Source organism: Eptatretus burgeri, chromosome 18 (genome assembly GCF_056783735.1).
Source record: "Eptatretus burgeri isolate ZD-2024b chromosome 18, Ebu_testis_v1, whole genome shotgun sequence".
Lineage (NCBI taxonomy): Eukaryota > Metazoa > Chordata > Myxini > Myxiniformes > Myxinidae > Eptatretus > Eptatretus burgeri.
The window spans coordinates 21,121,980-21,136,803 of record NC_140978.1 but is presented as its reverse complement, the minus strand read 5'-3'; the positions used below and the strand labels follow the sequence as shown (position 1 = coordinate 21,136,803).

Sequence of the window (14,824 nt, the reverse complement as noted above, 5' to 3'; positions counted from 1 at the left end):
CTGCAGTTGGGTTACTTTTCTTTTCGGAGGTTGGTGACAGGATTTGCACTCCGGCCACTGTAAAACTCTTCGCTCCACAAAACACAAGAAAAACGCAAAGAATTCTGAAAACCCACTCCGTGGGAGTATGTCATGTGCAGCTGCCCTTCGCAGGGCAGCTCACCAGATGATGGCAATGGGGCTAAGCCTTCGGGATGCCCACTCTCTGATGATAGGAGGGAAACCATGGGGTAACCTTCCAAGCTCAGATTACAGTAATGTGTGTCAGGGTGGTGCTGAGGGGTCACCCACCAGAGGGCGTTCTCCGTGGGTTAACCAGAGGTGGTCCCTTCGGGTGGGTGCCTGGAATGTCCTATCCCGAAGAGAGGACGATCACCTGTCTCTGTTATCATCTGAGCTCAAGTGTTTCAACATCGGTATTGCAGCACTCGCTGAGGTTTGGACACCAGATTGCGGCGAGATCATGGCGGGTGGTTACATCCACTGTTCGTCTGGTCGCTCTGATGGTTACCATGCCAAAGGAGTTGCTGTAGCTGTGTCCAATAAGCTGGTTCCAATAATAATTGAGGAAACACCGGTCAATGAGCTTATTATGAGACTTAGGATTCCGTCACTCCTTGGGTGTCGTTTCATTGCTCTCTGGATCTGCTCAGACTGAAGCAAGTGATCTCACCGTGATGGACACATATTATGCCACGCTCAAGTCTGTCGTTGATCAGTGCCCCAGGCGAGATACTCTTCCACTCTTGGGGGATTTCAATGCATCGACTGTAACTGATAGGGATGGTTGTGAGACATGTGGTGGTCCCCATGGGTCTGAAAATGTGAAACAGAATAGCACTAAGTTCCTTTACTTTGCAAGAAGTCATGGACAGGATGGCCGGTTCATGGTTTCAGCACCCACAGGCTCATCGCTGGACTTGGTATTCCAACACTGGTGGTGTGGCAAAGGAGATTGACAATGTGCCAATTGATGATCACTGGAGGATGATCCCAAACTGCAGGGTCTACTGGAGTGCTCAGATCCTTATTACGGACCAGAGGCTTGTGGTGGCAACTCTAAAGTTTCAGCTTAAATCCAAGAGAATGGTACCATCCCTAGGATAGATGTTGGCAAGCTCAAGAATGACAGGGTAGTAGAGAAGTTTGAAAACAGGCTGAGTGGAGATTTGGAGGTTCTGGAAGCTTTGGAGAATCCTGAGGATTTGTGGAGGGCTTTCAAGACCACCATCCATGATGTTTCCGCTGGATGTCTTGAAACTCACCGTCGGGGGAAGAAGAATATTGTCTCTCCACGGACACTGGATACAATTGACCAGAGTCACAGAGCCAGGGTTAATGACAGAGCTGAGCTGTTCAGGGAGTTGAGGCATCAAACTGTACATGCACTGAGCGTGGACAAGGATGCCTACGTGTGAGGAATCTGTGAGGGGGTAGAGCAACACCTGTGGTGAAGTTATTCTCATCCTGCTCATAGTGGAAATTGTGCATTGCATTCCTCCATGCCCCTCCCTCGGTACATTGCAGTTAGGGCAGAGGGTGTTGTGCTCTTGACAGAGGAGTCCGAAGTGAAGGCCCGCTGGGCCAGTTACTTTGAGCGGCTGTTCCAGGCTGATCCACCAGCTGTTGAGTTGGATGTCAGGAGTGTTACTATCCCTATTGCTGACCATCCATTCTGGGGAGGATGTCGGAGAGATCAAGCTGTGGTGCATCATTTGGGAATGTCAAGATCTCTGACCTTGATTTTGCAAATGATGCAGTCATCTTTGCGGAGACTCTGGATATCCTTTTGGGGGCCCTCACGGTGCTGAATGAGGAGTCGGAGCCACTGGGATTAAGGGTTTCCTGGGTCAAACAAATTGTGTCAATCCTGCATAATTTTTATTCCCATTATTGATGCAAAATTTGATTCCGAAAGTCCCAATGGCAAAAAAGTGAGAAAAACCTAAATGGTGATTTCGTACTCCGAGTGGTGTCAGACCTTGACCGGTAACTCGGAGGGGTATGATATAAATAAAGCGTAAATGCGCCTTGCTCTAGGTTGCCTAGAGAGGGCAATTTCGTTCTGATTGGACAAACCGTGGTCAAGTTATGGTGAAAAATGTGAAAATGTCTATAATTCGGTTAAAACGGCTATAAAAGCAGGTTGGCTGGAGGTCTCGTGCCAGCGGGATTTGTCCATATTTGAGTAGATCATTGAGATGAGTCTTTGTGAGTGAGAGTGAGATGACACTTTGGTGATTAAGAGAGTTTCATAAACTTTGAATGTATGTAAATTCAGAACTCTGCCACAAACATGTTTTGACCTGGGACCCAAGCAGCATGATTGAAGTGCTCTGATGGGAACATCAAAAGAGCCAACACAAAAGGACTCTACCTTAGGTCTGTGTCGAGACAGCCGACAGGCATGTCCTGTATAAAAGTCACAATAAGTTGAATAATTTTTATTTTATGTATCATATGCCGTGGTACAGGTAGTAAGCACTCCTGGCTCAGATGGAACCTTTTTGTTTCACCGTTATGAGCAAAGGTAGAAACACAAATTTGTGTTGGAGATTCATCGATTGATTTTAGCATTCGCACATGGACATGCATCCATTCTAAACACAGGTGCAAATTCACCACGCTGTTTCTCCAGTTTACAGGTGTTGGAAACGTGTGCGAAGTTGATACAATGCATCAGATACTGCACGGCAGGCAAGATAGCGCAGAGGTATGTACATGGGCTGTCTCGCCTGAGTTTGAATCTCGGCTCAGCTTCAACCTGGCATGCTGTTGTTTCGCAGGCAGGGTGATACATCAATGATGAGTGTATGTGCCATTCATCAGAAGGACATGGAGCTGGAATCCATCTGCCAGCAATAGTTGGCGGACGTTAAAGATTCCACGGTGTCCCTTTGGGAAGAGTCGGCGAGTTATTGGTGGTGCCCTGAATAAATGACTGATTCCTGCTCTTAATCTACAAGGGGCAATGCATTAGCGGCCAACTGCACCACCAGTAAATGAAGCTACCGCCAGCCATGTGCTGCACAAGAAAGAAAAAGAGGAAGATACTGCACATGCACAGAGGCGTTAACATTTACTATGTGGGCCATCCCAAAGGTTCTCTCACTACTCTTATACGAGCACACAAGAGACACCACACCGTTGGTAAACTTTATTCGTGTCATAAATTTACCCGTTTGTAAAGTTTACCCACTGTTGACGCAGTGTCTTTTGCACCACCTTATTTAACACATTAAATTAGTTATTCGTGCCTGTTGTTTGTGTCCTTTATGACGTCTTTAAAAACAATAGGTTTCATGTTAGGAATGATTTTCAATTTTGTTTCACTGCCGGACAGGTAGACAGAGCGAAAAATTGCCTTCCTCCTCGGTGCGCACGCGCAATTGGGGCGAGACTCCGTACAAGTTGCTACATTCAGAACTAGAGGACTGCGAAACTGCAGGTCGTGTTCCAAATCTCGTTACGATTCACGTTCAAAATATAACATCCAATTGAAATGAAATTGTTCCTCACTCATACATCATAGACAGACAAAGTGAACCAATTGCTTCACCCCGCTTTTTACTCCGGGGTATTAATAGGGTAAACAGGTAAATTTGTCATTACAGAGAGCTTTCACATTCAAAGTTTACAACAAGCGGGGTGACAGAACTTTTGGGACGACCCTAGTACAGATTGTGTACATTTATTGCATCCATAAACAATAGGCCTTGAAGAGCAAAGCGTTTTAAGGGTCATACCGGGAGATGCTGTGATCCATGTGCCACCAAGGTATCTCATGATTGTCCCGTCCACACGCAACCCAAAGATCACAGAGCCATTCACGTTCACGTACTTTATCGTGCCTTCGACTGGCAGCCACTTGAAGTTGCACCAACGGTGGACGGAGTTATCCGTTTTGATGGTAAAAATCTGTCCCCCATCTGCATCTACCATGCTGAAGTCACTGCCTACCTCTGAGCTGCATACAAGTGCTTTGGGGGGGGGGGGGGTAAACATGTTAAAGAAATGTCATCTTATTTTATTGATATTTACATTTCATAATATAATGGTCAGGTCAGGTCAGGTATGGGAGCATGTGCCAGAACAGCACGTCGCTGCGTCCACTTTCCGCCGGTACTCCAGGGGCCTCCGTCTGGCCATCCCCCAGGCAGATGCCAGGCCCATCCCCATCTCCTTGAGATGATGGTCAACCTGTTGCAACCATGAGGCACGTGGTCGACCCACTGGCCTCCTCCACTCATGAGACTCCCTCGCTGAGAGAATCTGGTGAGCAGGATCAGAGTCAGGAAAACGAGCCACATGTCCATACAGCCGCAACTGACGCTCACGGACTATGCAGGTAACAAATCTCATCCGAGTCTCTCTCAGCAACCGCTCGTCGGACACAAAATCCGACCAGCGATAGCCAAGGATTCTCCGAAGAGACCTGGTACCAAAGGAATTAAGTCTCCGTCTCAGATCCTTGGTCAGAGTCCAAGTCTCGCACCCATAGAGCAAGACTGGAAGTACCAAGGACCTGAAGACTCGGACTATCGTCCTCCCGCACAGGTACCGGCAGCGCCACACCCCATGATCCAGTGAATCCATGACTCCCCAGGCCCGACCCAGACGTCTATTGACCTCTGACTCGCAGCCAGCAGAGACATGAATATCACTGCCAAGGTAAGTGAATCTCTCCACGACCTCAACATCCTCACCACAAACAGACACAGACAGGACAGCAGCATCCAAGATGTCACCGAAAGCCTGTATCTTAGTTTTGACCCAAGAAACCCGTAATCCCAACGGCTCCGACTCCTCATTCAGCACCTCGAGGGCCCCCAAGAGGATATCTAAAGTCTCCGCAAAGATGACTGCATCATCTGCAAAGTCAAGGTCCGAGATCTTGACATTCCCAAATGACGCACCGCAACTTGATCTCTCCGACATCCTCCCTAGAATCCAGTCCATACAAGTGCTGAAAAGTGTGGGGGCAAGTACACATCCCTGAAGAACTCCAGTAACAACTGGAAATAAGTCAGAGATGGTACCACCACACTTCACAGCACTCTCAGTACCAGAGTAGAGTTCAGACATCAGATCGATCAGTTTTGGTGGCACCCCACGAAGACCAAGAATCCTCCAGAGGACATCCCGATTCACTGAATCGAACGCTTTACAGAGATCAACATAGGCTGCAAGCAGCCCCTGCCGAAACTCTCGTCTGTGTTCGGTGAGGACACGAAGTGCAAGGATACGGTCAATCGTTGACCTCTTTGGTGTAAAGCCTGAGTGCTCTGGACGCTGGTGCTCAAGCAGATGGTGGCGAACCCTATCGAGAATTATCCGAGCAAAGACCTTGCTCGGCACTGAGAGCAGCGTCACCCCTCGGTAGTTGTTGCAGTCTTGGCGATCACCCTTCCCTTTCCAGAGAGGGACAACAAGGCCCCTCTTCCAGTCAGTTGGGATGATGCCTGTGTTCCAGGCAGAGCACAAAACTGCATGCAACGACACGAGTGCAGCATTACCACCAGCCTTGAGAAGTTCAGCATGGATGCCACAGATCCCTGGAGCTTTGCCCTGTTTCAACTGGTTCACCGCAGCCCGTGTTTCCACAAGCGTGGGTGGACCACAGTTGATTCGAGGGTCAGCAACAGGGATTGTAACACCCTTGACGTCCAACTCGACAGTTGGGGGATCAGCCTGGTACAACCGCTCAAAGTAACCGGCCCATTATCTACCATATAATGGTAGACAAAAATTACCTGGCAGAGCTCGTCGTAAATAGAACTCTCCTACACCAAATCCCAGCAATTATCCGCCTTCCTCCCAATTTTCACCCCCCGTGTCTCACTGAGCATTTGCTGCTGCTTCTCCAAACGGAATTATTATTATAATATTAAAATTACGTTTAACAAATTAAAAAGTTTAAAAAGTAAAACAAGTCGACTGCGACTCTTCTTTAACCGTCCAAATTATTCCCGTCTCCTTGTGGAACGTTTTTTGGCACAAGTCTTTCACGAACCGGCTGGCCAGGCCCTGACGTTCGATTGACAGTTCAAGGTGATGGGAATTTGGGATTTGTTCATGGTGTCGGTGCGAACTCACACACTCTTAAATCTGAGGTTCACCAACCGGCAGACGGGACACCCGGTTTTACGTCCATCCGAGGAACGGTGTATTTTGTGGCCGCGAAGCATAAAACCGACACTTTATAGTCGGGTCGGGAATCGAACCCACATGAGGCGGGACACATTTGAGCAGTCAAAGTGTGAGCGAAAACTTTTAGAGGACATTCAAAACTTTCGATCCGTAGTTTTCGACGTGGTAAACATCATGAAAATGATACAACACCAGCTCAGAGATCGGTGTCATAAAAAAAAACCAGTGGAACACACAAATAGAATAAACAGCAACCAAAAAAATGACTTACAAAACAGTTTTTTGAAATAGAATTATCTATCAAAGCTATTTCGATTAAAAAAAAAACCACTTACCGTTTACTGTCGGGAAGGTAACAACACAATGGATAACGAGTGGAAGTAGAACTTTATCCATTGTCATAAAGGGTTCCCTTTGTTATTTATACCCTCCTATATTATCCGGGAGTTTCCGTAGGTTGGGGAGGAAAGTGATGATGAAAATGTCTGATTAAATACGAACGGTGATCACACTTATCCAATTCGAAATGAATAAACGTTCATTTGGCGCAGAGGACTTGCCCATCACAACGCAAACTGTGCATTTTGTGAAACGTACGGGGAAGAATTAATTTCACTTATGTTTGCAACGTCAACTTGAAACTATCGAACGCAAGGTAAGCAAACACACCCACGTGGCTGGGTTCAAATATCCCATGCGTGTTATTCGGTCCATAAAACGGTTTCATTGGAGATGTTGCACCTGCAAGGGAACTCGTTTTGGCCAAGTTATCTCGGAGGGGAAAACACACTGCATACACCTTGTATCGGTACAAAAGTGTCCGCGATTTTGTGCCAATACCATTGCTCAACTTGGTACTTCTGCGACACACACACACACACACACACACACACACACACACACACACACACACACACACACACACACGTATATATTGTTGCGGGTCAGGGCGAGAAGACCATGGGGTAGGGGGTGGGGAAGAGCTACCTCGGGTTCCCACAAGACTCTCCGGAATCGCAGGCCGTCGCACACGGATAACTCCGTGACACGGCGGCTCGCTAATCGACCGTGAACGCCAATATCTAAAAAACCTCGTGACCGAGGGTCCTCCATCAAATGTAAACCGGTTACCTAAAATGGCCACGTGATCTAATTTCCGGGGAACATGCCCTCGGTCCGCCTTGTTCAAACCGGATCACCTTCCTGGACCAGATGCAGCCGAGCGTAACTGCCAAGGGCATACTGGTAAGAAAAACAGATTGTTAGGGGATAACGTCACAGCGAAGCTCAGATATGGAGCATGCTGGACCAATGAAGGAAAAGATGAAAACGAGCTGGGAACATTTCTACACAAAACATTCATTTACAATCAGGCGAGGAAAGGTACGTGGCACAGTGAATGGGTTTATTATGATGTACAGCAGGGATAGCAAGGAATTTGTGGGGTGTGACAAAAGGCAAGCAATTTACAAAAGTAGATGCAGAGCAGACTTATCCCGTTATATCTTCGAACAATCTTAATTTATGCTACGATAGGTACCATCACACACACACACACACACACACACACACACACACACACACACACACACACACACACACACACACACACACACACACACACCCAATGAAGATGAGGAAGTAGAGCAGAAGAGCACTAACGGCCTCTCAATACCTGGCGTGGTCAGCCGACCAACGCAACACAATATGCTTTGGGGGACGCTCCATTTGAACGATCCCACCTTAAGAGTCGGCGCGTTATCTCCTGCTTAATCACTTTGCCGAGACTCATGGAAACATGTGCTCCGCACTGTTCCAGAAGAACGTCTGTCACACACCAACCCCGAGTGTTGATGCGGCGACAGCCAGACAATGAGATGCAGTGAAGAGAGGGCGGAGCAGAGACGTGAAGTAGTGGGTGAGGCAAACAGGCGGAGACGAGTATGAGGCAAGCAGGCGAGGAAGTGCAGAGAGAGAGAGAGAGCGGGAGAGAGAGAGAGAGAGAGAGAGAGAGAGAGAGAGAGAGAGAGAGAGAGAGAGAGAGAGAGAGAGAGAGAGAGAGAGAGAGAGAGAGAGAGAGAGAGAGAGAGAGAGAGAGAGAGAGAGAGAGAGAGAGAGAGAGAGAGAGAGAGAGAGAGAGAGAGAGAGAGAGAGAGAGAGAGAGAGAGAGAGAGACACACGGACGGAGGAGAGGGCAGATGGCTTCGTGATCTGCCTTTTATAAGCACTGGGTGAAGGGTGGGGCGATGACCCGAAGCAACGTGTCGTCATCCGAATCGTGCCCTTCCATTGGATCCCACCCCCCCCCACCCTGCCAGGCTCCTGAGGCCGGAAGCAGCCTCATTTGCACATTTGGCGTGACACGGCCTGGAGCCCTACACCGAACTGCCAGGCCATGTTCTGGCGACTGGACGAGGGTTGTGTTGGTCCCGCATGCCCATTTGGTGCACCCCCAGCGAGCTGCGGTTGGTGTTGTTAACATGCTTGGCCCGTCCCCGTGCCACATGGTCCAAGTGGCCTGGGCCGCACAGCATGCCAGTGTGGTGGGAAATTGCATTGATGGGGAGGGGCATGGAGGCACGGGTGATTTTTCCTGTGTGCAGGAGATGTTGATGGTCCAGGTGGTGAGCTTCTGGGGAACGAAGGTGGAGCAAGGTGAGACGCCATTGTAAATCGGCATGCAGATTTGAAGGAAAGGGCATGTCATGCGCATCCTGTACAGTGTTTCTGGTGAGTCACGCATCGGGTGGCTACCTGAGTGCGGTGCCTGCTTCGATTTGTATCGTAGATAAAAGGAAAGGGTTGGAGTGAAAATCAGGATTGAATGGAAGACAGAGATATAATTATACCTCGCTATGAGACCCAGGCAACGCACCCCATCCCATAAACCAATTAGACATGAGGGAATGGTCTGACTGCACGAATACTAAAGAAATAACTACCTGGGGATCACTGTTTGTAGGGTGCCATTGCCTTCGAGGCATGTGGTTTTGCAGAACTGCAACAATATATATGTATATGTGTGTATATGTGTGTATATGTGTGTATATGTGTGTATATATATATATATATATATATATATATATATATATATATATATATATATATATATATATATATATATATATATATATATATATATATATATATATATATATATTGGTTGGTTGGTTGATTCTAACTATATATATATCTTCTTCTTTTTCTTTCGGCTTGCTCCCGTTAGGGGTCGCCACAGCGGATCAACCATCTCCATTTCGCTCTATCCTCCACATCTTCCATTGACACTCCAACCACCCGCATGTCTGCCCTCACCGTATCCATGAACCTCTTCTTTGGCCTTCCTCTTCTCCTCCTGCCTGGCGGCTCCATCTTCAACATCCTTCTCCCGATATACTCCGCTTCCCTCCTGAGCACATGTCCAAACCATCTCAATCTTGCCTCTCTCACTTTGTCTCCAAACCGTCCTACCAGTATATTAGCTGTCCCTCTAATATACTCATTCCTTATCCTGTCCATCCTCATCACTCCCAACGAGAATCGCAGCATCTTTAACTCTGCCACCCCCAGCTCCGCTTCCTGTCTTTTTGTTAGTGCCACCGCCTCCAAACCATACAACATAGCTGGTCTCACTACCGTCTTATATACTTTCCCCTTCACTCTTGCAGCTACCCTTCTGTCACAAATCACTCCTGCAACTCTTCTCCACCCACTCCATCCTGCCTGAACTTTCTTTTTCACTTCTCTCCCACACTCTCCGTTACTTTGGACAGTTGATCCCAAGTATTTAAACCCATCCACCTTCCCCACCTCAACTCCTTGCAACCGCACCATACCACCACCCTCCCTCTCATTTACGCACATGTACTCCGTCTTACTCCGACTGACTATCATTCCCCTTCTCTCCAGTGCGTACCTCCACCTCTCGAGGCTCCCCTCAGCCTGCCCCCTACTCTCCCTACAGATCATGATGTCATCCGCGAACATCATAGTCCATAGGGACTCCAGTCTGATCTCGTCCATCAACCTGTCCATCACCATTGCAAACAGGAAAGGGCTCAGAGTCGATCCTTGGTGCAATCCCACTTTTACATTCTGTTTATATATTATATATATATATATATATATATATATATATATATATATATATATATATATATATATATATATATATATATATATATATATATATATATATATATATATATTTATGGATTTCAGAATCAGATCTGTCTCATGCATGCAAACATTTAGGTCCTCAGACAGTTATTTCCCTAAATGCATGTTCAGGATAGACCCATCCCCATGTTTGGTGGGATTCTAACTTTGATGTGTTGAGAAGGGTATTTATTGGATTCCCTTTCTGATGGGATGGCCTTTTTTCTTTACGACAGACACATTCATGCATGCGAGTTAGCCGTTATTTACACCTTGGACTTACAGGACATTTGATGAGCACACTGTGGGTTTTTCTTGAGCAGTTATTCTGACGGTCAAATATGGCTATGAATCATTTACCTCACCCACCTATCTTTCATTGACATTCGACACCCATCTCTTTCACCGACGTGGATGTCCACCTTTTTCCATCGACGTTTGACACCCCGTTTGGCAGCTTTATAGATGCTGGCTCGCTCTTGTTCGTGTCGGGCTGAGCGAGGAAGGAATGATCGTGAGGTTGACGGTTAGTCACGTGCAACGATGTGCCAACATGGAAGGTGGATATGGCTGAAGTCTGCTTGAGGCTCTGCCCAGATGAGTCGCCTATAAAAAGGATGGGAGGAGCGTTTTTCTTGAGAGTTTGTGACAGCTGGGTGACGGTTATTTTCAGCTCCAGTCAGACGGTTGGTGAACTGGCGACAGACAGTCGGTTGGTGAGCTGGTGACAGATATACGGTTGGTGAGCTGGTGACAGACATACGGATGGTGAGCTGGCGACAGACAATCGGTTGGTGAGCTGGTGGCAGACAGTTGGTTGGTGAGCTGGTGACAGACAGTTGGTTGGTGAGTTAGTGACAGCCTCAGCACCTCACAGTTCCTTACAGCTCCTTACAGCTCCTTACAGCTATCCGTTGGTTGTGGCTCATGGTGGCTCCTGACGGTGGGTGATGGTCGGATCGTTCCTGCTGGTTCTGCTCGAGACCTGCTCTTGGCGTACCTCATTATTGGCGTCCCTGTTTGCTGGGGGTGACGACCTGATGTGGATTGGTGTTAAAGCCTGTTTGCGGGTGGGTGCATGGCAAGGCAGGGCGCCGGCAACTAATCAAGACACGCTCACACATTTTGGGACATTTTATTTGATGCACGATAACTTCTACCTTGGTAAGCCGAGACCGGGTTTCTCTCCCCCTCTGAATGATCTGCTGGGTTCCCTTGTCTCGTGTTTAATCGTTAAGGCATCGTAATAAGCATCTGCTCTTTGTCTATTTTTTTTCTATCAATGTCTGTTCAATTTTATATTTGCTTGAGATTATTTTGAGTGATTTGAATTTATCTATTTTCACCACAAATAAATAAAAAGTTCTTCAATTTATTTATTTTTTCCTGATTAATAAATTCCTTGTTGACGTTTCAACCTGTCCATGCTTGTCCTTTCCTTCCATTGATCCAGCATTGCCTGAACCTAGATAGACTGGAATGTAATTACCAAACTAATTAACCTGTCAGAGTCAACATGCACCAGCGCTAAATGCTCAGCCACCCTAATTAAGATCTAATCAAGATAAGATTGGTGCATTGCCGAGGGTGCGCTCCCTGTTCAGGAAGCCATGTGACCTCGAGTTAAATGGCAAAATTAGATGGTGGACACTGGAACTAGTTGTTAACTGATTGGCATTCATGGTTGTAAAGCAACCCACCGTACCACAAAGATAATTGTGGGCGGTGGCCCCAGGTCCGGCTCTTCTGAGGAGAAACGGGGATTAACCGCCTCATAATACTCTCGGTACCCGTGGCCGTAATAATAATAATAATAATATATATATATATATATATATATATATATATATATATATATATATATATATATATGTACATACACTAGAAAATACCCGTCACTTCGCTGATGGGAATACTAAAGGGGGGAGGGAGAAAATAGGAGGGGGGAAGAGGGAGAGAGGGGTGGTGTGAGAGAGCAGGGAGAGAGGTAAGAGAAGGAGGGGGGGCGAGGAGGGGTGGGGGAAGGGAAGACAGTGTGAGGAGAGAAGAAGGGAAGGCAGACGTGCAGGGGAGCGTTAATTACCACCCAGATGCATCCAGAGATGAGCACGATCCGGACATGTCCAGAGCCAAGCTGGCTGGAGACAAACTGCTCGGACATGTCTGGAGCCAAACCCTGCCTGGAAACATCCAAGAAAAACACCGTTGCATTTATGTAGAAGTTTCAGGGATATGTTCCAAACATTATTCTTTCTAAACAGCTGCACTTGATGGATGGAAAAAATTTAGCTCAGTAATTTAAAAAACACGTCAATATAGCAAGCGGCTTGGAAATTGGGCTTTATTTCATGAACTACTTGCTCAGGGTGACGGAGCATGAACCACTCGCTCAGGGTGATGGAGTACGAACCACTCACTCAGGGTGACAGAGCACAAACCACTCACTATGAATGTTGTAGCGTGGCAAAAGTGTCTGTAGAGAGAAAAGGATTCACTCAGAATGATGGAGTGAGGTACCGCTATCGATAATGGGCGCTCGTCAAGTGGCTTAGGCACTTATGTAAGCACTCCAGTTCAATGCTTGAAAAGGAACGGTTGGCCAGTCTGTCTCTGCATACCATAAAGGATCCCCTTAACTTTGAAGCCCGGCTTCACCACGCACGCAGCACTTAATGAAATAAAATGAATTAATGATATAAAAGGACTTTATCCACAAAAGAGTTGCAGCTTAAGGCAGAACAACCCTGGAGACATTGGAAAGTTCAATCGCCCATGAAATAAACATTGCAGAAAACCCCCCCACATTGCCTGCTCGCTTGTGCATGCATCACATGGTGCATCAGTTCACGGTTCGTGCAAACATTATGGCATTTTTTTTAATACGTCCGTTTTTTTTTAAACCAGATTTGCTTTGATTCCCTGTCGAGCACCTAGCGAAACCTCCGAAAATATAGACATAGATCTGGTAGATGCTATGGATAGGTCGTTCCTCTGGGGGGCAGGGCGCCAAGTGAAGTAGTGAATGCATTATTCATCCAGCTCAATTAAAATGGTTAATTTTGGCGCATTCCTAAATCATTTGTTTACTCAATAAAATTGTCCAAACAAAAGAAAAAGATAAGTTTAATGCTTTGGAAATCTCACATTTTCTTGTGTCTATATGGAGAAGCAGGGACCATAGACTTGCTTGCTTAAAGTAAACAGGTTTCTCGGCTTAGTTATAACACTCGTTATTTCTTTAAATTTTTAGATTTCACTCCAGCTTTCGACACTTATTTAGTCCGGACAATGTCCGATCCTCAACGCAGAAAGCATATTTAAATAAAATCACCCCCATGCGGGAGTGACGGTCATCTCTGCGAGAAATAATACCACAAGTTCTCAATGTTCAGTTATGACTGAAGACTACTGCGCAGTTCTACTGCGCAGCTCGACTGCGCAGCTCGAACTGCGCAGTTTGGTTAAAAGTGACTCGGCATTTTGGCACGCGAGCACGAAATTATATTTTGAAAATAAATGCCGACGTTTACATTTCGGGTTTTGAAACTTTTGCACTTTCGGCGGAAAATGTATAAATATAAAATATAATATACAAGGTCAGCTGCTATGCAATAACACCATTCACTAACTTTTACCATCCCCAGTCGAGAATATATAGCCTCCTGAAGGTAGGGCAGTTTTTGCAAACTTTGAAGTCACGTGACGCGAAAACGAAAGCGAAATTCGAAAATCCGGCCTGACCAAATTTAGATATTGTCCCATACATTCATATGCCACAATCAAATTCAAGATTTCTTGAGAAATGTAGAAGGAGATAGATTTTGAAAATGGTCATTTTCGCATTTTTTGCCAACTTTGAAGTCACGTGACACGAAAACGAAAGTGAATATCGAAAATCCGGCCTGGCCAAATTTAGATATTGTTCCATAGATTCATATGCCGCAATCAAATTCAAGATTGCTTGAGAAATGTAGGAGATAGATTTTGAAAATCGTCATTTTCGCATTTTTTGCCAACTTTGAAGTCATGTGACACGAAAACGAAAGCGAATGTTGAAAATCCGGCCTGATCAAATTACATATTGTCCCAGAGATTAATTTGCTACAATAAAATTCAAGATCACTTGAGAAATGGCGGAGGAGATGGAATTTGAAAATCGTCATTTTCGCAACTTCAAAGGCCTCGTGACCTTGACTTTGACCTTCGGTGACTTTGAAAGTCATACCATCGTGTACGTCCCATCGACCTCTATCTAGATCACTAATGACCAGATCTCCCACTTCAACTTCATTGTGAACGGAGGGATGGATGGACGGATGGACGGATCGAAGGACATCGACACCCATATTATTAGGTCATGCTCGAAGAGATGACCTAATGATATAGTTAAATTAGTTCATGAGAGTAGGTCATGGAAATAATCATATAATAAATGAAATCGCTCCAATGTCCTAATTTGAAAGCTAAGTAGCCTAATTATAAAAAGTGATGTATACAGTGATTTGTAGCTATGATG

The 14,824-nt window shown here is 46.1% G+C and overlaps 1 protein-coding gene across 2 annotated transcripts in view; it reads right to left on the bottom strand.

Annotated features, from left to right (window-relative positions):
- Window positions 1–14,824, bottom strand: part of LOC147008703 (uncharacterized) — a 71,275-nt gene that overhangs the window by 3,356 nt on the left and 53,095 nt on the right. The window contains exons 1-2 of one of the 2 annotated variants that reach the window (XM_085864273.1): window positions 6,486–6,733; window positions 3,747–3,980 (exon numbers count right to left, since the gene is read on the bottom strand). In XM_085864273.1, the coding sequence (XP_085720399.1) occupies window positions 3,747–3,980; window positions 6,486–6,552 (301 nt within the window). In that variant the 5' untranslated portion in view covers window positions 6,553–6,733. Of the gene's footprint in view, window positions 1–3,746; window positions 3,981–6,485; window positions 6,734–14,824 lie in introns of those variants that run through there. The other variant, XM_085864274.1, reaches the window with a different exon arrangement.